At 30.4% G+C, this 23447-nt stretch overlaps 1 protein-coding gene across 1 annotated transcript; it reads right to left on the reverse strand.

Annotated features, from left to right (window-relative positions):
- Positions 1 to 1294: 1294 nt before the first annotated feature.
- On the reverse strand, positions 1295 to 23447 carry LOC129753609 (probable cytochrome P450 313a1). Its single transcript, XM_055749445.1, has 7 exons — positions 23282 to 23447; positions 14709 to 14964; positions 12484 to 12670; positions 12383 to 12415; positions 10520 to 10705; positions 10033 to 10459; positions 1295 to 1305 (listed from the first exon to the last, which is right to left on the reverse strand). The coding sequence occupies exons 1-7, from the start codon at positions 23445 to 23447 to the stop codon at positions 1295 to 1297; spliced, it is 1266 nt and encodes a 421-aa protein (XP_055605420.1).

Raw genomic sequence — 23447 nt, forward strand, 5'->3', positions numbered from 1 at the left:
TATATCAATTTAATCTAGAAATCATTTATCTAAATCTAAGCGTTTTTGCCATCAAATTCACAGAAAAATAATCACGTATAACTATCTTAACTGTATGTTGATTATTGTAATTAAATATTTGATTTTCTACATTTTTACATTCAAAAAAAATGTTAAGCATGGACAGCTAAATACATGAACTTGAAAAAGTATTTCAACGCACCGACTTTCTGAGGAGGTCCTCTATCCAGGGAAAGCTTTTTGCCTACTTGCCATAAATAAGCACCGTACATGATTATGGAAAACTTGTCTACCATAAAACTTTGAAAGTGTTGCCAGTTCATGTTCGTTTTTGCTTAGCAGATTCAAAGTTTTTTTTTACTCTTTATGGAATAAAAATAGCATTACAGGATATTTAAAAAAATATAACATTCTGATACCATTAATAATGACTAGGCAAAACAACCATAAGGTGGTAAATGTGGAAAAAAGTAATGCTGTTGAATTACTGTTGAATGTTTTCAAAGAAACAAAAGAAAATTTAAAAACAAATTAGAAGGAATCAAAATTTTTAGTTTTAGTAAAATTTATAGTTAAAAAAAATGAGTTAATCGTGAAAACGGATTTCTGGATCCCGAAAGATATAAAAAAAATAAGTATTAACAATCCTAGTAGAAAATTGGTTCGTCTACGGCGGAATTCAATTTTTAATATAGTGTAAGATAAATGTTTTTGTCGTTGCAAATTTCATGCTAGTATGAAATACTCTTCAAAAAACTATTTTTCATCTCAATTTCATCTGGTATTCCTTGTTCCTGTAACTCAACATTCAAAAGGGTTTTGATAAATTACTTAAGGCAACCAAATTCAAATTTTACGAGGTGCAAAGAAGTTAAGAGCTAAATTAAATTTATTAGGATGCCTAGAATCCTAATATGCAATTAATCTTTTTTATCATCTTTTGATTTCAAAAAAAAAGTTTTGAAAAAAGATCGAAGTCATTTAAAAAAATTCGGTACTTTTCTGACAAAACTATAAAAATATAAAAAATAATATAAAAGCCTTTAATCAATTATCAACTTTCCCCAAACCACAATTTGACTTCTAAGATATAGTTTATTTTGTTCTCTTTTCCTCATTTCATAAATACGGGATTTTGATAAAATTTTAAAGAAGTTTTCAAATAAATTTAAATTTAAATATTTTTAAAGCAAAAGTCAACTTAGATCACAGTCTTCAACAAATTTGTTCGTGAAATAAAATCTGATCAGGAACACCAAGGCAAATGCAAACGGATTTCACCGTAGTTCAACATTCACAGATGTCCTAGAAAAATATGTATATCTTAAAAAATTATCAATTATCTTTCGATCAACAACATCGATCTCAACAAATTTCCGTTGAAAGTGAAATGTTTAAAAATGTAAGTAAAGAGCAACGATACTTTTGTGAAAAAATTTCTAATTTTACACTTGCGCCGTTTATGTGGGCGAATGTAAACGCAATGTTTTTTTCCAAACTAGTTCCCAGATGCGTCAGTGTATCGGTCATAAAATGAATTTAATACATGTTTTGATATGTTTGATATTTTGCTGGGTTTTCTGCAAAATTAATTACTTTATGGGACTCCATTTTTGCTGGCTGTTGATTTCAGCGAAATCCTTCATTTACCAAGGCATTACGGAATTTTGAATACCCGCTTCAGATACAACACTTCAGATATCTCATATGACTATTCTAATATAATGCTGAACCATTTTGGAGATATATTCTCTGAAATGGCAGATGTTGCATGGCTTAAAGATGCACAACTTTCAGGGTGTACTGATTTTTTTTTCTTAAATTTTCTACTTTCACTTGAATTACAGACTCAAACACTCGCCTTCCAACGAAAACTGGATTTGAATGCCCTTTTTTGTAGCAAAAATATGCAGAACAAAAACACACTTTTCGTGTCTAGTAGGGAAAAGTGTTCCTTAATTGGCCTTTCGGGTTAAATGCGCCTACGACCTTTTGATGAAATGGATGACAAGACAATATAACTCATCTATGCATTTTGAGAGTGATATGCTTTGAACATATGGCATGAAAAAATTATATGAATAAACCAATTTGAAAAAAATGTTCATACAAGGTTTCGACAGCTTTTGACGTAACATTTTAAATTTTAAAAATCAAACGTAAAAAATCTCAAAACAGAAGCTTGGCTGGTTTTTGTTTATTATTCAAATGAGCTAAAAAATTAAATAAATTTAAGCTTTTATGATGGTTTCAAAATGATTAGAAAGTGGATTAAGACAGTGTTTTTGTATGCCTCCATCATGTTTGTAAAATGCCTCTATCCTAAAATAACAGAAAAATATATGATTTTCATCAATAGAACTTTGAATTTCAGCTCTTTTTTACATCTTAACAGAGAATTGAAAATCACAAAACAGATTGGATAGTTTTTTTTATGGATGAACTTCCTGCATAATATGGCAACCCTTACTTTTGTGGTATTTCATAAAACTTTAAAAGACATAGATCTTTTAAACTTCATCTTTGTCATATAAAAGTTATCATTTTTTACCATTTTCAAGGAAATTTTACGGAAATACTGCCAGAAAATCGTAAATTTTGCCCAAAACATAAATAAGCATTCAGCCCGCACGGTTTGAGGTACTTCAATTTTGATAACAGTTAAAATAAAATCGATTTCTCAAAAACTGAAGGAAATTTCACCATTAAAATTACTCAAATGTATAGAAAACAGATGTCTGCTCATGTGTATATTGTTTTTGTACACTTATTTGATGTAATATTTAATTAAATTTGTATTCTGCTTAATAAATAGGCACATATAGCCTGCTTCTCCCCTACGTACTTGAATTTGTGTGTAATCAAATAGTGCAGTTTTTTTAACAGAAAGTTTAGTTTATCTTTGTCACATTGTTTGTTTAGGCCTATAGAACAATTTCTAGAAGATGAAGTATTTTTTAATTTTTTGTAACTGAGAAATGTGCACTTGCTCCGGTGTGCTTTATATTAAATATTCAAAAACTTTCCTAAATAATGTCAAAAATACTTGCATTTATATCGTTTCCAATTTCTAGAATTGAATATAGACTTTCAGATCATTGAATATCTGAAACTAGAATATCTTAGCTAAATATTGTTTTCTTGATTGAATGGAGAAAAATTAGAAGATTCAGAATCAAATTTTTTTTTTCGTGAAGGTTTGTTAGTTCATCAGGTATCAACGGTTGATTCTACTCAAACCAGATTCATTTTAAAACCTCTAAACGCCATATCACATAACTTAGAAGTGATAGACTTAGTTTGAGATATGATCTTGGTTCACGACGCCAAGATCTTCCATATCAATCAGTTGAATATAAGCACCAAAATAAAAGTGCTGTAAGTTATCAATTGATTTTATAAATAAATTTTCAGAATGTTACTACGCTTTTATTCAAATAAATTTCTTCCTTAAATGTTTAAAATTTTATTTTTTTCATTTTCTTACTTGAAATAAATTTTAAATCAATTTACCGAGTCCCTTATTCATACTATTTAGATTTTTGAAATTTTTGCAATAGGTTTGTCTTTATTTTTCAATTCTGAATTTTTGTGTCCTAAAACATAATCTTCTTAAAAGCCAATAAATCTCAATCAAACGTTAACAGTGCGACCGTAGCGACACGGATGAGAGTTTTGAGTTTTTATGAAAACTCATCGACAGGTTTCAGAACTCATTCTGGACTTCCAAAAACCTTTCATAATTGTTTTTATGCAACTTTGTCAAAAAAATTTTGTTTTGGAGGCATAAATAAATAATTTAAACATCATAATTTGTTTTTATTTTTTTTTATTTACCAAATAAAGTGAATAAATCCGTGCTAAATCCGAGTAACCGTATTAAATATCCTTGTTAACTCGAATAAAATCAGGTAATCTGTAAATTTTATTTAAAATTTTTTTTTTTATAAATTTATTTTTCGGCATATCGGTTTTTCACCGATATGCCGAAAAATAAATTTACAAAATTAATTAACGATGGTTAACTTATCTTAAAATTTTTTTTTTTTAATTATTATAAATTTATATAGTGTTTTGAAAATTATTATAAGTAGCAAACATTGAAGCAACATTTTAATGCGCAATGTAAATAAATTAGTATTTGCTTAGTGCTTTCAATGTTTAAATCAAAACATGGATTTTCTTAATTTTATTTTTTTTAGCTCCTTTTTGCCCATTCAAGGAATCAAATTTACCAACTCAAACTATTGTCAGTTTAAGCTTTCAACGATAAATTGAAATATACAAAATCAATATTAAGAATTCAAAAATTCTTTTTTTTTTGCCTGGGATTTTGATAACTGTAAGAATTTGAATATTTCTTGGCTTTGAATACTAGCTTTCTTGAAATCAAGGTTTTTAAATAGTTCCCTTTTTAAGTCAAATTAATTTCATTCATCAGCTATGTGTTTTGAACAAATTCTCTTTAGTACAAAATGGATAGTTTTTTTTTTTATATCGAGAATTCACATTTCTAATCGTGGTTGAATATTTTTAAAATGTCAAGCGGAATCTTTCAATCAACCCTTCAATTGAATATAAAGAAAAGAAATATGATTGAAATTTAACAATCATCTATTATCATTATGATAAACAATTTTTAATCAAGTTTAAATATCTGATCTCATGTGATTTTTTTTTTAAGAAATCGGATTTGATTTCCTTTTATATCTGGTATCATATTTAAAAAATTTCTTTTTCTGTGAATTTATTTTTTTTTCTGGGATTTTCATCCTGTAGGATGATTCATCCCTATAACCTTTTTTCTGTGAATTGATTCATATGTCTTTAAATTTAAGTGTTTCTTGAAATTTAAATCCTGTTGGCTCGAATCTAGTTTCAAACTTTTACTACACTGCTTCAAATTTCTAATTCAGAATAAGGAATATCAACTATTGTATTTTCGAGTTGGCTATGGTCATATGCAGGAAAATGGTCTTAGAAATCAATTTTTTCATTATTGTCCATTTAAAGATTTAATATTATTTCTCGCGAAATTGAACGCTGGAAACCTTTCAAGAATTGTTCAAAATGGATACAATGCACGAAAGTTTAAGTACAAGTCAGGAGATAGTTCAACCATTACAAACAAAAACGTGAGTAAAGGACAACTTTGGCATACAAGCTTTTTATGCTTTGTAAATTATTTCTCATTTTGAAAGGAAAAAAAATAGATGTCAAAATATCTTATCTTGATTTAATTTAGTTTTTCTTTTCTTATCGGGTAATAATCTTTTTTTTTTATTCATGATTGGTTGATCTTATAATTTCTTAAAAATAAACTTGTTTTTCAATCGCAATGCTGTAGGTAGATGAAATAAAATTCCAGATAAAGTTTGAATAAAATAAAGCAATTTTTTTTCTTTTATTGTAAAATACACATGAATTTGTTTCAAAATTTTATACAGTTTTTCATTTAGAGTATTATAAACGATGAAATTTTTGCGCTGAAATGAAAATTTAGGGCAGTATGAAGAAAATAAATATAAAACACAAACATCAATTGAAACCCAACGTCTAAATCATTAGACGTTTGCAAAACCTCCCTTATTTGATTGATTTTTTTTTTCTTAATCCGTTTTTTTTAAGTACAAAATCTTTAGATTGTTTGGTTAATCAAAATTAACGGGTTGGAGACGTTGGAACAGTTATGACAATTTAGATAAAGAAATCATTTTTTTTCAACATCTGATGACAATGAACAATTTGGAAAGAAATTAATTAAGGATGTTAATCAGAATATTTTATTTTTCTATGGATTTCTTTTCCCTTTCCTGTTGAGATTTATGATTTTTTTTCCTTATTTTTCCTATTTCTTTGCTCTTGAATATAAAATAAAATATATCACACCCTTTTTCTGTAATATTTTATTGTATAAGTGCAAGTTGATCACATTTCTCAGTCAAGTGATCTTCGAATAAGATCCAAAAGAGAAGTAAAAAGGAACTATATTTTTTTTTTTACTTTTTTACATTCACTATTTGTTATCTTATTTTAATCGCCGCCGGGATATATTCTTATTTAATTTTTGGCATTTCGGCGAGTTGTGAAAATTCAAGGTAGAATATTTAGAAAGAACATGAAAGTATTATAGGTGGAAAGATCAAAGCTAGAGCGCTTTGGGTAGAAGAAATCGAATGTGAGCAGGGCTTTTGTTTTGTGAACAGCTTTTGAACTACTTGCGTGATTCTTTGCCGCGCGCCGTTTCAATGTTGATAGGAAGCGATGAAGAAACCCATCGCATTCCTACCCACATTGAAACACGGACGGGTTGAACACATGACATTGTGTCCGACCAGGCAAAAAATCACCCAAGCAGCGCTCACATGTGCTGTTCTATTGCTAAGCCAATTCTATCGATGCGTGCTACTTTTTTAGGTACATCGGATGGTTGCTACTTTTTGTTGACCCGTCCTTGTTTCAATGTGGGTAGGAATGCGATGGGTTTCTTCATCGCTTCCTATCAACATTGAAACGGCGCACAGGAAAGAATCACGCAAGTAGTTCAAAAGCTGTTCACAAAACAAAAGCCCTGCTCACATTTTCACCAACTATTCAATTTCTTCTACCCAAAGCGCTCTAGCTTTGATCTTTCCACCTATAATACTTTCATGTTCTTTCTAAATATTCTACCTTGAATTTTCACAACTCGCCGAAATGCCAAAAATTAAATAAGGACATTCACTATTTAGAACATGCTCGATTTATAATCTTTCTTGGTTTTTTTTGGAGCAAAACATTTATTATTTGCCATTTTTTAGTAAGCCACATTCTAGAAAGAATTTTACATTTTTCATCATTTGAAAACAATATTTTTGGCGTTTTACTCATATTAACCGGTATTATCTAGGAAGAATTTTTATTGATGACATAAAAAGTACATAGAAAAGGAAGAGATCGATTTTTAAGGTTAATTTTTCAGTCATTGAGTGAAACAAAGGACATCGACAATGCAGAAAAATGGAAAAAACTTTGCGATTTTTGATATTTTCATATCAGGTATTTTGCTTGCGTTTTATGTTTTAACCTCATTTTTTCAACGATAAAAAAAAAATAAATATTCTTTTCAGTTTCTTACAAACGACAGCTTTCATCAACACACCGTTAAAAAAAGACATATCACATTCCTTTTTTAATGTCAAAACCATGTACCAAAATTAAAATTTCTTTTCTAGTGTTTATTTGGTTCAGTAAAACGCAAGGAGTGTCGAAAAACTTCAAAGAAAAGATAATGCATTTCTTCAAAATGGAAAATATTTCAAATTTTGCTTATTTTTGTCCATATCTTCAATTTAAGTCTTTTTTTATAATTTTTGTAATTTTTGTAATTTTTGTAATTTTTGTAATTTTTGTAATTTTTGTAACTTTTGTAATTTTTGTAATTTTTGTAATTTTTGTAATTTTTGTAATTTTTGTAATTTTTGTAATTTTTGTAATTTTTGTAATTTTTGTAATTTTTGTAATTTTTTTAATTTTTGTAATTTTTGTAATTTTTGTAATTTTTGTAACTTTTGTAATTTTTGTAATTTTTGTAATTTTTGTAATTTTTGTAATTTTTGTAATTTTTGTAATTTTTGTAATTTTTGTAATTTTTGTAATTTTTGTATTTTTTGTAATTTTTGTAATTTTTGTAATTTTTGTAATTTTTGTAATTTTTGTAATTTTTGTAATTTTTGTAATTTTTGTAATTTTTGTAGTTTTTGTAATTTTTGTAATTTTTGTAATTTTTGTAATTTTTGTAATTTTTGTAATTTTTGTAATTTTTGTAATTTTTGTAATTTTTGTAATTTTTGTAATTTTTGTAATTTTTGTAATTTTTGTAATTTTTGTAATTTTTGTAATTTTTGTAATTTTTGTAATTTTTGTAATTTTTGTAATTTTTGTAATTTTTGTAATTTTTGTAATTTTTGTAATTTTTGTAATTTTTGTAATTTTTGTAATTTTTGTAATTTTTGTAATTTTTGTAGTTTTTGTAATTTTTGTTTGTAATTTTTGTAATTTTTGTAATTTTTGTAATTTTTGTAATTTTTGTAATTTTTGTAATTTTTGTAATTTTTGTAATTTTTGTAATTTTTGTAATTTTTGTAATTTTTATAATTTTTGTAATTTTTGTAATTTTTGTAATTTTTGTAATTTTTGTAATTTTTGTAATTTTTGTAATTTTTGTAATTTTTGTAATTTTTGTAATTTTTGTAATTTTTGTAATTTTTGTAATTTTTGTAATTTTTGTAATTTTTGTCAATTTTTGTAATTTTTGTCATTTTTGTAATTTTTGTAATTTTTGTCGGTTTTGTCAATTTTGTCAATTTTGTCAATTTTGTCAATTTTGTCAATTTTGTCAATTTTGTCAATTTTGTCAATTTTGTCAATTTTGTCAATTTTGTCAATTTTGTCAATTTTGTCAATTTTTGTAATTTTTGTCATTTTTGTAATTTTTGTAATTTTTGTCGGTTTTGTCAATTTTGTCAATTTTGTCAATTTTGTCAATTTTGTCAATTTTGTCAATTTTGTCAATTTTGTCAATTTTGTCAATTTTGTCAATTTTGTCAATTTTGTCAATTTTGTCAATTTTGTCAATTTTGTCAATTTTGTCAATTTTGTCAATTTTGTCAATTTTGTCAATTTTGTCAATTTTGTCAATTTTGTCAATTTTGTCAATTTTGTCAATTTTGTCAATTTTGTCAATTTTGTCAATTTTGTCAATTTTGTCAATTTTGTCAATTTTGTCAATTTTGTCAATTTTGTCAATTTTGTCAATTTTGTCAATTTTGTCAATTTTGTCAATTTTGTCAATTTTGTCAATTTTGTCAATTTTGTCAATTTTGTCAATTTTGTCAATTTTGTCAATTTTGTCAATTTTGTCAATTTTGTCAATTTTGTCAATTTTGTCAATTTTGTCAATTTTGTCAATTTTGTCAATTTTGTCAATTTTGTCAATTTTGTCAATTTTGTCAATTTTGTCAATTTTGTCAATTTTGTCAATTTTGTCAATTTTGTCAATTTTGTCAATTTTGTCAATTTTGTCAATTTTGTCAATTTTGTCAATTTTGTCAATTTTGTCAGTTTTGTCAATTTTGTCAATTTTGTCAATTTTGTCAATTTTGTCAATTTTGTCAATTTTGTCAATTTTGTCAATTTTGTCAATTTTGTCAATTTTGTCAATTTTGTCAATTTTGTCAATTTTGTCAATTTTGTCAATTTTGTCAATTTTGTCAATTTTGTCAATTTTGTCAATTTTGTCAATTTTGTCAATTTTGTCAATTTTGTCAATTTTGTCAATTTTGTCAATTTTGTCAATTTTGTCAATTTTGTCAATTTTGTCAATTTTGTCAATTTTGTCAATTTTGTCATTAATGGATAGTTATGTCTCGTTTTGGATATTCGACATGACATTTCTTCCTGTTACGCATGTTGGGCTTTTGAATTGTATTAAAAGTCATATGATAAGATTTGAAGATATTTTATATCATTCAAGTTTTATTTGATCATTGAACGACTCAAAACTTCTTCTTTTTAATTAAATCGTTATTTCGTTACTATGAAACCTTATTCTAAAATTCCTTATCATTGAGTTTATGAAGAGATCTTTGTTATTTTACAACATTGTCCTATGAATATCGTTGTTTATAATAATATAATAATAAAACTTTTCAAAGAATCTTCCAGTGAATAAAACATTCATAAGAACAGAACTTTAAACAAATTGGCAGAACGAAAGTGTTTAAGAATGCCCTTCAAAAAAAATCTTTGCTTTCGTTGACTCATTTCACTATAGCACTTCTAGGTTCTAAAGATACATTTGGCTCTCGAACCATTTTAAGCAGAGAATCCATCCTATACCGGATATCTTCTTTGTTTTCGGTGGTAGAAATTTTAAAGTTTTTCAGCAAATAAACAGTTAAAATTTTCAGCGTCATCATAGCGTATCGAATACCTGAAAAAAAAGGAATGCATAATTTATAGATGGAAAAATGAAAAATTCATCAAAATTACCAATGCAATTTCTGCCGCCACCACTAAACGGAAGGAATGCAAATGGATGTCTTCCAGCCGAACGTTCCGGTGAAAATCGTTCCGGATCAAATTGTTCAGCATCCGGTCCCCAAATATCGGGTCTTCGATGAAGATTGTAAATGTTAAAGATGAATATTGTATCCTTCGGTACCGTCAATCCTTCCATTAGCTGGACATCCTTCAAGGAGCATCGCATAATATTCGGTGCGATTGGATAGAGCCGAAGAACTTCTTTGATGAACATTTCGGTGTATTCTAGCCTTCGAAGTGACTCGAAAGTAATTTCGAGTTTGACACCTGGAGGGAAAACTTCGATGACTTCTTGGTAGACTTTTTCCTGAAGATCTGGATGGAATCCCAACATCATTACCAGTAATGCCATTTGACCTCCGGATGTGTCACTCCCCTGGAAAAAAATATTTCGTAAATAAAATGAAGGATTAATTAGATTTTTACACAAGTTTACCGCAACCACCATGGTGTATATATTATGCAGAATTTCTATTTCATCAATCTGTTTGCTCTGAAAAAGGTCCAACAGTTCGTTGATAAAAGTCTGAGGCCTCCGATAACCATCGCTTTCGTAGTCATTATTATTGTTGGTGAACTGTTCGTTTTCCTTCTCCTTCCGATTCAAACACTCTTTGAAGACCTGAAATATACAAAAAACGCCTATGAAATACGAAACAACATAGATTTTGATCTTAGAACCAAACCATTTTTCCGTATTCATATGCTTCGCTCCTTATTTTTCGATCAAGTCGATAATCTGAGGTCAGCCGATAGATAAATTCAGGATACCAGTAGAATCTTAGAATTCTCCGGGCTACTAACTCAAAGGCACTGAAAAAAGAGTAAAGAAACAATGTCAAAACAAAAGGTAATTCACATTGTAAGATTTTTTCCTGCATAGCTGTTACAATCAGTAATTTTATCTTTATGGAATGTATTTAAGTAAAAAAAGGTCTTTTTTCAAGCGAACAAACAAACTAAACATGAGACAATTTCCTGAAGGATTGCATGGTTGGTAAACAAAATAATCATCACTTAAACGAGAAGATCAACAAGCCTTTTGGATGTTGTCTCGAAGCACAAAAAAATTTATAGGATGCTAAACGTTAAGAAGCTTGGAAAAAAGGACGTCAACAGCCATTTGCATGTTGTTTGATTATAATTTAGAGTTTAAAAAATACGCCTTGTGTGCTAGCTGTGGATGCTTTCCCGCATAATTGAATACCGTTCACCTAATCGTCTGAATTATTTGGTTCTGATTACATTAATCGTCACGATTCGTTTTGCGACTTTGCTGATGGTGCCTTTGCTAGGAACGATAGAAAAAGATTTCCGAAAGATACGATGAATGATCTGGAAAATAGAAATTTTCGCGCATCTGAATGCATGTAGTGCGTCTCGAGTGAAGCGTCAGTGTGTCTCAACTTCTCTTCGTTATTGCATCATTTTAATAACCAGCAAATTTTTTTAGAAAAATAATGTTTTTAAAATGTAAAAACCCGTGAATCACATAAAAAAGTGCGTGCTCAAACTACATCGGTCGGTAGAGAAAGCTATATATCCCCGCATAAAGCATTCCTTCGCGCCTTTGGTCGCAGTTCCATCGGAGCAGGTGTTTCAAAGCATTGAAAAAAAAATAAAGGAGGTAGCAAATCACGATTGATGGTTCCGGATGTTGGTCAAATTGTTCCATGTCAGCCGAAAGAAAAACGCGAAGGATAAAAAAAAGCTTCCTTCAGAACCGCACTCGCATGTTCCAGCTCGGAAGGTGAGTACCTATACCATATTTCTAGTAGAATCAAGATTGTCCATAAATGTGAACATTTTAAGTTTGACTTTTGAATCATTTTGTTTTTAGGTTTAACAATCGGATTTGGGTTTCGGTTTCCCTTGTTCTGGTCTTCATCATCCATCAACTTCATCTGATAATAAACAACGTGTGTCATCGCGATGTTTAACAAGCTTTAATGCTTTAATATCGGAAGGAAAAGTTTTTGTCGCGGTCTGCACTTATTATTCAATTAACAGTTTTGCAACAATGCCTGAAATTACAGCAAGGTTGGTCTGTGTACACAGTGCCGCCTTCCTCTGTGTCGAGGTAGTAGAAGCGGAACGCGTGACTACGGTTTCCAATCCGTCGCTTCCGGAACAATATCAAATCTCACAGAGCAAAAGGTAAGCCCCATTGGGAGTTATTAAGCAAACACTAGCGACACCATGTCCTCCATAGAAACGTTTGGATTAGTTAGGGAGCTTTTGGAAAGCTTTTGAAAACGGCCATACATTTGTCCTAACTCCGAAACGTCAAAAAATTTACCTGGCAAGGCGAATCGACTGATAGTTTACCCTCCTAAAATTAAATCAACATTTATTAATCATTCTAGGAAATTTAGCCTGAGCCACCGTTCACATACGCACCATGAACGTGGAGCAGAAAGAGGTAGATGTAATGGATCGGTAATAGCAGCCGGGATTGATGACAGTGACAGTAACTGTGCTGCTAACCGGCGAAAACATGAATACCGGATCGACAGCGCTGAATGCCAACAATCTACTCAACGGTGAGGTGCTTAAGTTCTCGAAACCGAAGAACTTGCTCTGCAAGCTGTGATTATCTTCAAGGGAATCGAGACAGTGTAAGTATCATGATTTGTTTTGCAATTGCAATTAATAAAGTTATTCATTTCAGTAACGTTTTGTGAGACCCTGCGTACAAAAACCCCTCCCACTTACTACGGAGTTATGGTTATAAGTGTTGCTACAAAATCATCGTCACGGTGCAATCGCCCAACGAGCCGGTTCCATAGTGCAGGCGATACGAGTACTTCTATTGCTTCCGATTAACTGCAACGATGAAACATCTACCCTGAATAACCAGTCCAACGAGGAGGACCTAGCCCTTAACAACTTTTTCGTGGAGAAAAGAAAGTTCCATCAAAAATTGCAATGTAATGAAACACAGGAAAAAGGTGCACCAAGCAGAGGTAAAAGAAGAGAATGAACGAAACACTGCGATGAACAGATCCGGATCTGGCAGCACAAAACCAATGACGACATTACAAACTGAATAACAGCTCCAGTGGTAAGTTTTTGTAACACATTGTCCTTTCGAACCAAAATTATTTCGTTATCACGATATGTTGGTAATGTCTTTGGAAATTAAGAATTTCAAATATTTGATTTTCTTCTTGTTATTTTAGGTTAAACATTCTGGTAGAAGCGTCTACTTCTGAGTGTTCCACATTGCTCGAAAGTGGTCAGCGTGCTCAAGGCTTGCCTGCTATAGTATGAATAAAAAACGGAAAGGCAAACGGGCAAATCTTGACAAAAGCTATTTAGTACGACATCTTTCTGAATCAACTTTTTTATCGGAGATGCCGTCTGGAAGTCATACCAGTCAGATGCCATTATATAAGTCATCATATAACCTGCTATTCTGTTTCTTCGAACATCTCAATGATGCGAATGAGAACATAATGTACAGAAGGGTCGTATAAAGAATTCAATGAATTCAAGAATTCTAATTGATAAACACATTTTATATTTATTCATTTTCGACCATTTCAACAGCAATGTTGAAGATTATTTTGTCTTTCTCGAAAAGCATTTGCAATTTTTCATTTGATAGTTGAATTACAAAATCAGTTGACAAAGTTATATCTAATAATCATTTCTACATAAATAAGTATAAATCAGGGTTGAACAGAAAAATTAGTATCAGAAATCATGTTTTTTGAAAATACAATATTCTAAACACCAACCAAAATAACAAAATCTATTTAAAGAAGATTTCAGAACCAAATTTATTTTTATCCGAAATGAAAATTTGAATTTAATGTATCACTTTTTATTAATTATTGGAATGAAAAATGGTTATATGGATTGGTACTCATTAAAATGTTTTTGGAAATTGTAAGATATACAATTTGATTATTGGAAGTACAGTTTTAATTTTAGAACATCATTAAAAGATTATGTGAAGCATTGTAAGTTAGTGAACTCATAGATCGGCTTCGAAAGCTCGTTTGTTTCTCATGAAGCTTTGAAATGTACACCAAATTCTAATTTATCTACTAGAGTTGAAACTAAAGGAACTATGAATGTAACTTAAAAATTGACTATTATAATAAAATCTGAAAAATACAGATATTTTAAATGTCTATTAGCAAATTTATTTATATTACTATAAATTACGAATCATAGCACGAATCGTCCCGCCTAGATGATTTTTTGTCTTTTTATTATTGTTTAAAGATACATTCTATCGTCATCATTTTCTTAAAAGATCATAAAGTGAAGATTACACGAATCATATAACTCGGGTCAAGGCCGTTTTCGAAAAGAAAAAAGCCAAAAAAATGAATCGTTTATTTACTTAACAACCCGTTCCCTGTATCGTTATTTGTGTCTAAACGATTCCAATTCATGAAAAAACGATCTGTATAATCGTTCTTTAATAATCCCAAAACTATTAAGGGAATCTTTTGGGTGTCTTGGGAAGAAGATAATGGGGATCGTTTATGTATGATATTGCTCCATGCGGGTTGCCCTTCAATCTAGATCAAAACGTCAAAATTTTTAGTTAATGTAAAATGTTTTGAGATCTTTTCTTAATCTTTAAATAAAAAAAAATGAATACTTACGTTTGCATCAGATGAACGAGTCGATCGGCACCGGGATTTTGATTGATATCGACGCCCATCGTCGTGGCGCAGACCATTTCCATGGCGCATCGGAGCATGTGTGGGGAAAGTGGAAAGCTTGCACCGGAGGCTGCTTTGGTTCTCAGTTTGTCAACAAGCGCCTGGCAGCGCTCTTCGAAAATTGGTACATAGCCTTGAAGGATCTTCTGATTGAAAGTTGGATTGTAACGCTTCCTTTGAACCTTCCAGATGTGATCTAGAAAAAAGTACGAAAAATATTCATTCCAAATTTTACAAATTGATGACAATTTAATCAGTTGCTTTATCAGTTATATTTTTGATTTGTTCAAAGAAAAGTTAAGAACTAGATGAATCAAATAGAATATTCAATTAGTTCGAATACAAATAAAAATCCCGTTTGTTTTGAATCAACTGGTCAGAAAAAATTGGATGTTACTGAAACAGGAAGGCAAATCATAAAATACAATCACAAAATACGTTTTGGAAAAAATGCATATTTAATAATTTTACCGAGCCTCAAACTTATCTCAAGTCCATAGTTTTTGGTACGCTTATCCGTTCGGGACAATTTTTATGCACGTTTCTTACTAAACACGAAAAAAACAAGGTTTTTGCGAGAAAAGTTTAGGTATCGGTCATTCTCAAAAACATCAATGATCAGTATGAATCTAAAGCAACCGTATTAGGTTGCTTATTTTTACGAAAGTGAAAAGCAATTAATGCAGAATTTAACAAAAAACATTTAACATAAATTTAAAATTTAAAACATTAAAACTTATATTTCAAAAATCTCATAAATTTTTTTAACAAAAATAGTATTGTTTAAGTAGCAAATCACTTCTAAATTGGGTATTTTTCACAGTCATCACCGTTAAACAGGGTAAGATGCAACATTTGTATATTAAAAAACACATTCAATTTTAATTTTAATAAAGCGTATTAAGTTATCGTTTAAAGATAACAAAATGATAATGACATAGTTTCTCACATTGTGAGACAGTTTTTTTTAAGTTTCGATTCTTATTGAAAATTTAAAAATCGACCAATGGATGCATAAATTGTACAAACAAATAGATTGCATTTATTATCCTTTTCCACATTGTAAGTGTAAAAATATTTTTCGGCGAATACCAGTTTTTTTTTAAATAAATATATTTATAACTTAGATATAAATCTGGGCTTAAATGCATCAAATTGCTAATCAAAGATTCACTTTTTAATATCGTTTCCATATGCTGGAATATGATTGTGTTGCATCATGCATTTGTTTATTTCTAAATTTCATCCATCTGAAAATTAATTTTAATTATTTCAGCTAGAAGATTTTTTTGTAGTTTTTATTACCTCTAAATGTATGCAGCACCCTTATGATTTTTCTTCAAAAACCTTTTTGACAGAAAAAAGTAAAAAACTTAATTTAAACAAAATTGAAAATTACTGCAGTTTATGCTTCATGTGGTTTGACATCACAAAATGTTTAAGATCTTTTAATTTTCAAACGTCTTAATTTGATTTTTCTTAAAAAAAACAAAAATTTTTACAACTTACCCAATTTTCTCAGTAAGGTAAAAATCGCATGTTTTAGAAAAATAAAAAATAACTGGTGAAACCAATAATTTTTCTGACTACTTCAATTTGATGTCAAATCAAATCTGAAAATTTTGATGTACAAGCTGACTGATTATCTGTAGACATTTTTTTTTTGGTTTTTTGTTTGGATTATAGTCGTTTTAAAATCTTTATGTCATTCTCGACTTATATCAAAGATGCAGTTGGTGGACAGTCATTGAAAAATTTATCCAATGCATCTGTGATCGATGTTTACTCTTGGGCTCGAACTCACGAACATCGGCTCAGGAAGCAACTGACTTGCCAACTGAGCTATATCACAAGTCCTATTAGTGGACATTAAGTTTTTAAAAGCCATTGAATTTGAAAAGTGTTGCATGATGCCCCAGTTGACGGTATCTGAAATCGATAGTTTTTTTTTCTAAGAACCCCTGTGTGCCAGTTTTCACTCCAATTTATGTCAGATTAACGTCGATATTGTAAAAGAACATTGTATATGGACGACCGCTTATGCTGACCCCTCACACAAATATGATACCTGAAATCAATTGCTCGTCCCTCTTAACCCCCATGTACCAATTTTCATGTCAATACAATATATTATAACGACAACATCGCTAAAACAGTATTTAGGTATGTACGACTCCTTCCAAAAGGGATCATCCGAAAATCTGAAAATATTTTTCATCCTTCCTGGTCCTAGTGAGCATTCAATCCAAATTTCAGCTTCCAAGGTCTTATGTCGGCTGAGCCTATTAAAGACAAACATAAACACAAAAGGAAATTGTTTGGATGGATAACGAGAAAGTGTTAAAAGTCCTTAAAAAAAGAATTCACAAAAGGTATCATTTTTCAACAATTCCATTTTTTAGCGTTTTTTTTTTAATTCAAAAGACCGACATATTTTTTCGGGGAGAATTGTGAACTTTAGAAATGGATGGCGATTTCACGTTAATGGGATAAATAATGAAGGGTTTGAATATTAGAAATAATCAACAAAAGGTTTAAAAGCCCTTGAAAAAAAAATTCATTCAGTCTTTATGCATTGTATTTTAAATTAAATGGTTTATTTTATTGTGAGCTTGTAAGCAGTTTTTTAATCAGGTAACCTATTCATTAATCCTTATCAAATGGAAAAAAAATCGTGAAAAGGCATGAAATCAATATTACTTACTAAGTAGTTATCAATATAATTACTTACTTAGACCGGAAATTCCGGGTAATAAAAAAAATCGGGAATTCTCGAATCCCGGGAAATGATCGAAAATCTCGGGAATTCCTCGAACTAAAAAATTAGAACTTAACCTGTTGATGATAGTTAAGATAAATATTCACACGTGCTGTACGTAAGTTTCTGAAAATAAATAGGGGAGAGCGGGGTATCATGGGCCACTTTTTTCATTGTTTCATAACTTTTTTATTATAAAAGATAAAAATAAAAAAAAATGGTAAGGTTTTCTACATTTTAAAGGTATCATAAGGCATTTTTATATTTTTTTTAAATACTTAAATTTCCTAAGTTCTGACTGTTTTAAAAAAGTATTTTTTTTTTAATTTTGAAAACCCACCTATAAACGCCGGCAGATGGCCAGTGAGTGCATTTTTTTGATAATTGCCAGTGGCAGAAAGACCATGACAAGATGGTGCACTGGGAAAGATATCGGTCTGGCAAGCTTAGATGAGAATGTTGGAGTGAGTTCAATTCTCACTATATATGTTTTAGTATGTACTATCCAATAGGATGAAAATCTTATCAAATATTTTTTTGTTTCCCTTGAATGTAGTGGTCACATAATTTTACTTGGGATCTTGAATCTTTATGGCAGTAGTACTTTTACAAAAATACCATCTTTAGTACAGTACTTTTTCAGCGCATTTTGGGCATTGAGATTTGCTAAATAGGCATTGACATTTTGCAACCTCTTCTATGGTGTATTATTACCGAACAATCTTTCTCAAAGCGTGTTTCATTGTTTTCATCCCGAGCAAACAACAATGAAATCCACGAAATTATTCGCACAAACTTGAGACTGAATGATTACCCAATTGGTTTATTCAATGGGATTATTAATCGTCTCAATGAAAAAAGTGACATCCAAAGAAAATAAAATTTCACGCTTGCTCACAAATATTGATGGTCTAAGAACCAACATAACAAAAAAAATTGCGTTCGGAATATGCAGATATACGAACAGCAAGTAAACAAGCAAAGACTATTGGATGCCTTTTCACGATAATAAAAGACAAAACACGACGAACGACGAATAAATTGCAAAGGACATTGGAAAGAGGAGGAAACACAAGAAACGGAAAACTGCGAAGCATGCTACATTGGATGCACTACGAGGAAACTCAAACAACGGATTTCATAGCACAGGACCCAAACAAATGAACTCAAGCGATTATGGAACATCGAATACACGAAACAGGATTACGCAATTCAACAACTTCGCCAACAAACAGCTTTACTGGAACATGAAATTGCTATGGATCACCTGTTCGACATCGATAAAGCGGATATCATCGACAGATGTGACAACGAAAACAAATTGTTGATCCTGGAGAGTTGCCACATTAAAACAACAAAACATGCAATAAACCTAAAAAAAGAAACATACCTACATCATACGCAAACATTTTTAAAACCATCCAACACATACGAAAAATAAACCAAAAACATAAAACTATCAACACAGAAACACAAATCCAACAACATTCAGAAAACAATAGCACAGACTAGTTATAACAGATCAAAGCAAAACAAAAAATGAAAAGAAGTGACTATGAAAAATCGATGCTGCGGAAGTTTAATCCAGAAAATAGGAGGAAGTTCGGATTTTTACACAGTAAGTCAGACAGCACTACAAAATACTAGAAGCAAAAATTAATCACAAAATATTGTAACAGACACAAATGACAGCTTATATTGCTATGAGTCAAAAACATTATTCGAATCTTCTATCCGTCTATAATCTTTCAATTTTTCATTATTCTTTCTCAAAGAAAATAAAATTTCACTGATATAGCCGGTAAAAGAATTTAAGAAATCTTTATCATATTTTACCATTGTTTTGGGAATTGAATGAATCAGATTTTTTTTTATACTTCTGGTCTAACAAATGTTCCTTCTTCCTCACGACTACGCACAGTGGGGATTTTTGAGCCCAAAAAAGGTACCCAATTCCGGCAAGAACGTCTCGCTTAAAAAACAAGCATTATTTATTAAAAAAAAACACGAGGACTCGAATGGTCAACACCGAGTTATGATGAAATGAGTCTTAGTGCCTCATTTTGCTCAATTTCCCATTTTTTAAGGTGTTTAGGTATAATTTCGGTTGTAGCAATTTGCCTTGCTACAAAACATTTTATAAACCCTACTTAAGGTTGACAGATTTTTCAATCATCCGGGCAAATTTTGTCCAAATTAAGAAATTACTCAACTAAACAAACAATTAAACAAAAAAAAATTTATCGAAAATCATCGACTCATTTCAATTCATATTTTAGGCTTCCTAAAAACTTTTCACGATTGTTTGTATAAAACTTTCTCTAAAAATTTCGTTTGGTAAGTATTAATAAAAAAAAATTCAATACATTTTTTTCCCAAATATAGTGAATTGATCCGGGTAATCGGGCCAGGCCGGACTGTTCCCAAATTTTACATTAAATATCCGGGCAATCTGGTTACCTTGACCATACTCTTTTCTATAAAAAAAAAAGTCGGCTGAATCGATTGGTGTATTTAAATTGTTGTTATTACTACGACAAGTGGCTGATTTGGCCTCTTCTTCCTAAACTTGAGAAACTTTTCAAAGAAATGCAGTCAAACAAAATGTAATCCAACAATTTTTCATCATGAATGATGATTTTTGGTAGATTTATTTATCCTTTACCTGGTTGTGTCGCGTTTTTGCACTAGAATGATTAGAAACGACTGAATAGCTCCAATTTCCCCTAACTTTTTTTTATTTGTGCATAAATTTCATTGTAACAATCGAGCAATTCACAAATGAAATGCAAAAATCAAGTGCTTTTGTGTAAAATTTGTCACTGAATCGAGTGGTGTACACTGCTTAGCGTTAAGTAAACGAGAAAAGCCTCATTCACCAAGACTTCCTCTAAAATCAGGCGATATTTAACAAAAAAAAAGGCAATGTTGAATGACCCCTTAGAGTTGACCAGTTGAGGAACAATTTGAGCACATTCAGGGTTTTCAAACGGAGACTTACCGCCTTTTTGGACCATCCTATGAAACATGCATGTTTTTGAATTATAAAAATGAGCCAAAAAACAGAGTTCTCCGGGAGTTTAACACTAGAAAGACCGCACCAGTCAAAATGACTGGTTGGACACTTTGTTTGTTGAATATCTTTTAAATACTTCGCTTTAAAAATTCGCAAAAATACGACTTTTCATGAATTTTGAATCTCTACAAAACTGTGTATTTTTTATTCCACTAGCTCTTTTAATAAGCGAGAAAAATTTCGCCATGGACACTTGGACCGTGACCAGTCAAAATGACTGGTAAAGTTCATAACCCTATAACTCAAACAAGATATTTTTTTTCGCTTGCTTTTGATTTCATTTGCAATACACATTAAAGACAATGAACCCTAGTTGTTTTATGGTGGGCAGAAGTGTGTCATTCTTTATGAAATTATTGATTTTCGATACGAAGTCATGAAGATTTGTAAAAAAAAGTTCTCGGATTGGCCGCTGTGTGGCGCTTCAAGCACTTGACTCCCGATTTTTTTGGTCTGTTTTGTTGCTCAACTATAATTAAACTTTCTGTCAAATTTTGGCGAAATTTCATCAAGATTTGTAAAAGTTACGTTAGTTTTAATACATGTCCATTCGAGTAATCGAGTAATTTTAGGTGATAAATATGTTTTATACTAAACTAGTATGAGTAAAATAACTATGAATTGTGTACTTATTTATTCATATTTGAAGACATAAGCTATGAAACTGAACAATTTAAATGTTTGTTTATATATGATTATTATTCATATGTTGGATTATTAGGTTCGACAAATTTCCAATGCAAGTTCACTTACAGGTACTCCGGTACCCGTGTATATACGTGGTCAGCTGGCAACTGATTGAACATTCTTATTGAATATTCTTGTTATAAGAGGCAACATATCTTACCTTTTGGCAACTTATGGGGTTTGAACCCAAGTATTTTCTTGCCGATACCGGGAATCGAACCCAGTACGCCTGGCATACCTAGACTAGACTCACGCCAGCCTATCTGGTAGACCACATTGACGCTAAGATATTTCAACATGGGTGCTCGGAATGGCAGTAAATTCGCCGTTTTTATTTATACAGAAATAATAGTTTTCAACTTGCTTCAGAACACAATTATTTTTGAGTTAGATATGATAGGCATTTGAAATGAAATATAAGTCAATCGAAAAACTTTTAAGGAAAAACAAATCAACGCGTACATTTAACATTTAATTCATTATTTTTATTTCCACTGTTTTCCGTCGCACGACATAACCTGATGCATATAATTCCTAAAATTCACTCGATCCATGGTAACCGTGTTCCAATTTCTTGGATGCTGGTCAGATCTTATCAGGTAAATATACGATTGCAATAATAAATAAATAAATTTATTATTTCAATATATGATTGAAATTTTTTTTTCCAGGAATGAAAAAAAGGAACTTAAAATAAAAATCGTTATTTAAATCATTATGTCTCAAGACATGGTTTCGACTTTGGTTTAGTTAAGATTTGTAATTATGCTTTTAAAAAAATTGCAAAAAGTCCAATGTTTAACTAAAACGCGGTGAATCCGTGCACTCATAGTGAAAAACCATGTACATAACATAAATTTTCATTTGAATCTATAAAAGTCTTTATTCTTTACCTTTAACATGCAAAACAATTGATTTTGGATGAATAGTGGTGAATCCGTGCACCCATGGTAAATTGCTCTACTTATATAAAAAATATGCTTCAATACCTACAATATCAGGTATAATTTATAGGCATCGGGATGAAAAATTTCAGAGCGATGGATGATAGAAAATATCTTCTAAAACAAAACTGAAGTGAAACTGTGCACTAGTGTGCACCCATGGTCAATACCCATAGCCATCTAACATGTTTTTATAATTAGATTGATAATGTGTTTTAATTTTTTGATAATTATTTGACATATTCATTTTATGACATACACGCATTCGTCAACTATGCCAAAATGAGGTGATTCCGGGCACCCATGGTGAAAAAATATTTCCATTTTATAACAAAAATGTTATCGAATAAATAACAAAATGATTTCAAAAGAAAAAAGTTAAAAATATTAAGATATAAAAAATTTCCCCTTTACCAGTCATTTTGACTGGTCACGGTCCGAATAGGTATATTCAATTTTCCGGTCCTTCTAGTGTTAACTGCGAGCTCCTTTTCTTTCCTTTCAAATGAACAGCCATATTTCCACTTTCAAATGTAAAGTCTTCATCAGTTTTCGTTTACTTAAATACATACTTTGCTCACAGTTTATGCACATTGTTTAAATTTTAAGAGGGCAGTTTTGTTTGAATATCCGATATTTTCACTCATCAAAAGCAAAGTTTTTGGAGTTCTTTTGATAAAGTCTTTTCATTTGGTTGATATGATGGCACTACAGATTAGAAGAATTTCCATTTTCTAAACCTTTTTGAAGATTTGAGCAAAAAAAACCTTGAAATGGTCAGACAACCAAGTTGTTTGAGTTGATCCTTTATATATTTTTACACAAGAATATTATTTTGACATAGTTATTGATCCACATTGATTCATTTTAATTTATTTTCAGTAAATTACTCATCCTTTCAGAATATTCACTTTAACAAAACCAATTAAAATCCGTTTTGAGTTTTTAACATTTTTCCAAGACTGGATCTCTCAAGACTCACTTTTAATTATTTTTTTTCTGTAAATTAACTGATTTAATTCGGCATCGATTAAACCCAGACACTCACACTTAGCGGCAAACATTCCGTGATCCAGCTTCACAAAATCATACATAAACGGCTTCTCCATACAATCCGGATGGGTTAGAATCTGCTGCACCATTTCCGGATCGCTGCTGCAAACGGCCGGAATCGGTCCAAGCCAAAAGGTGAACAACTTGGCCGTATGTGCCAT

Source organism: Uranotaenia lowii, chromosome 3 (assembly GCF_029784155.1).
Source record: "Uranotaenia lowii strain MFRU-FL chromosome 3, ASM2978415v1, whole genome shotgun sequence".
In the NCBI taxonomy this organism is placed as follows: domain Eukaryota; kingdom Metazoa; phylum Arthropoda; class Insecta; order Diptera; family Culicidae; genus Uranotaenia; species Uranotaenia lowii.

Excerpts from the sequence above, each read along its gene's own strand:
- LOC129753609 (XM_055749445.1), bottom strand. The coding sequence starts at position 23,447 with ATGGCACATACGGCCAAGTTGTTCACCTTTTGGCTTGGACCGATTCCG. Across the intron at positions 14,965-23,281 it reads CGGAATGTTTGCCGCTAAGT|ATCACATCTGGAAGGTTCAA; the intron begins GTGAGTGTCTGG and ends ACTTTTTTCTAG. Across the intron at positions 10,460-10,519 it reads TATACACCATGGTGGTTGCG|GGGAGTGACACATCCGGAGG; the intron begins GTAAACTTGTGT and ends ATTTTTTTCCAG.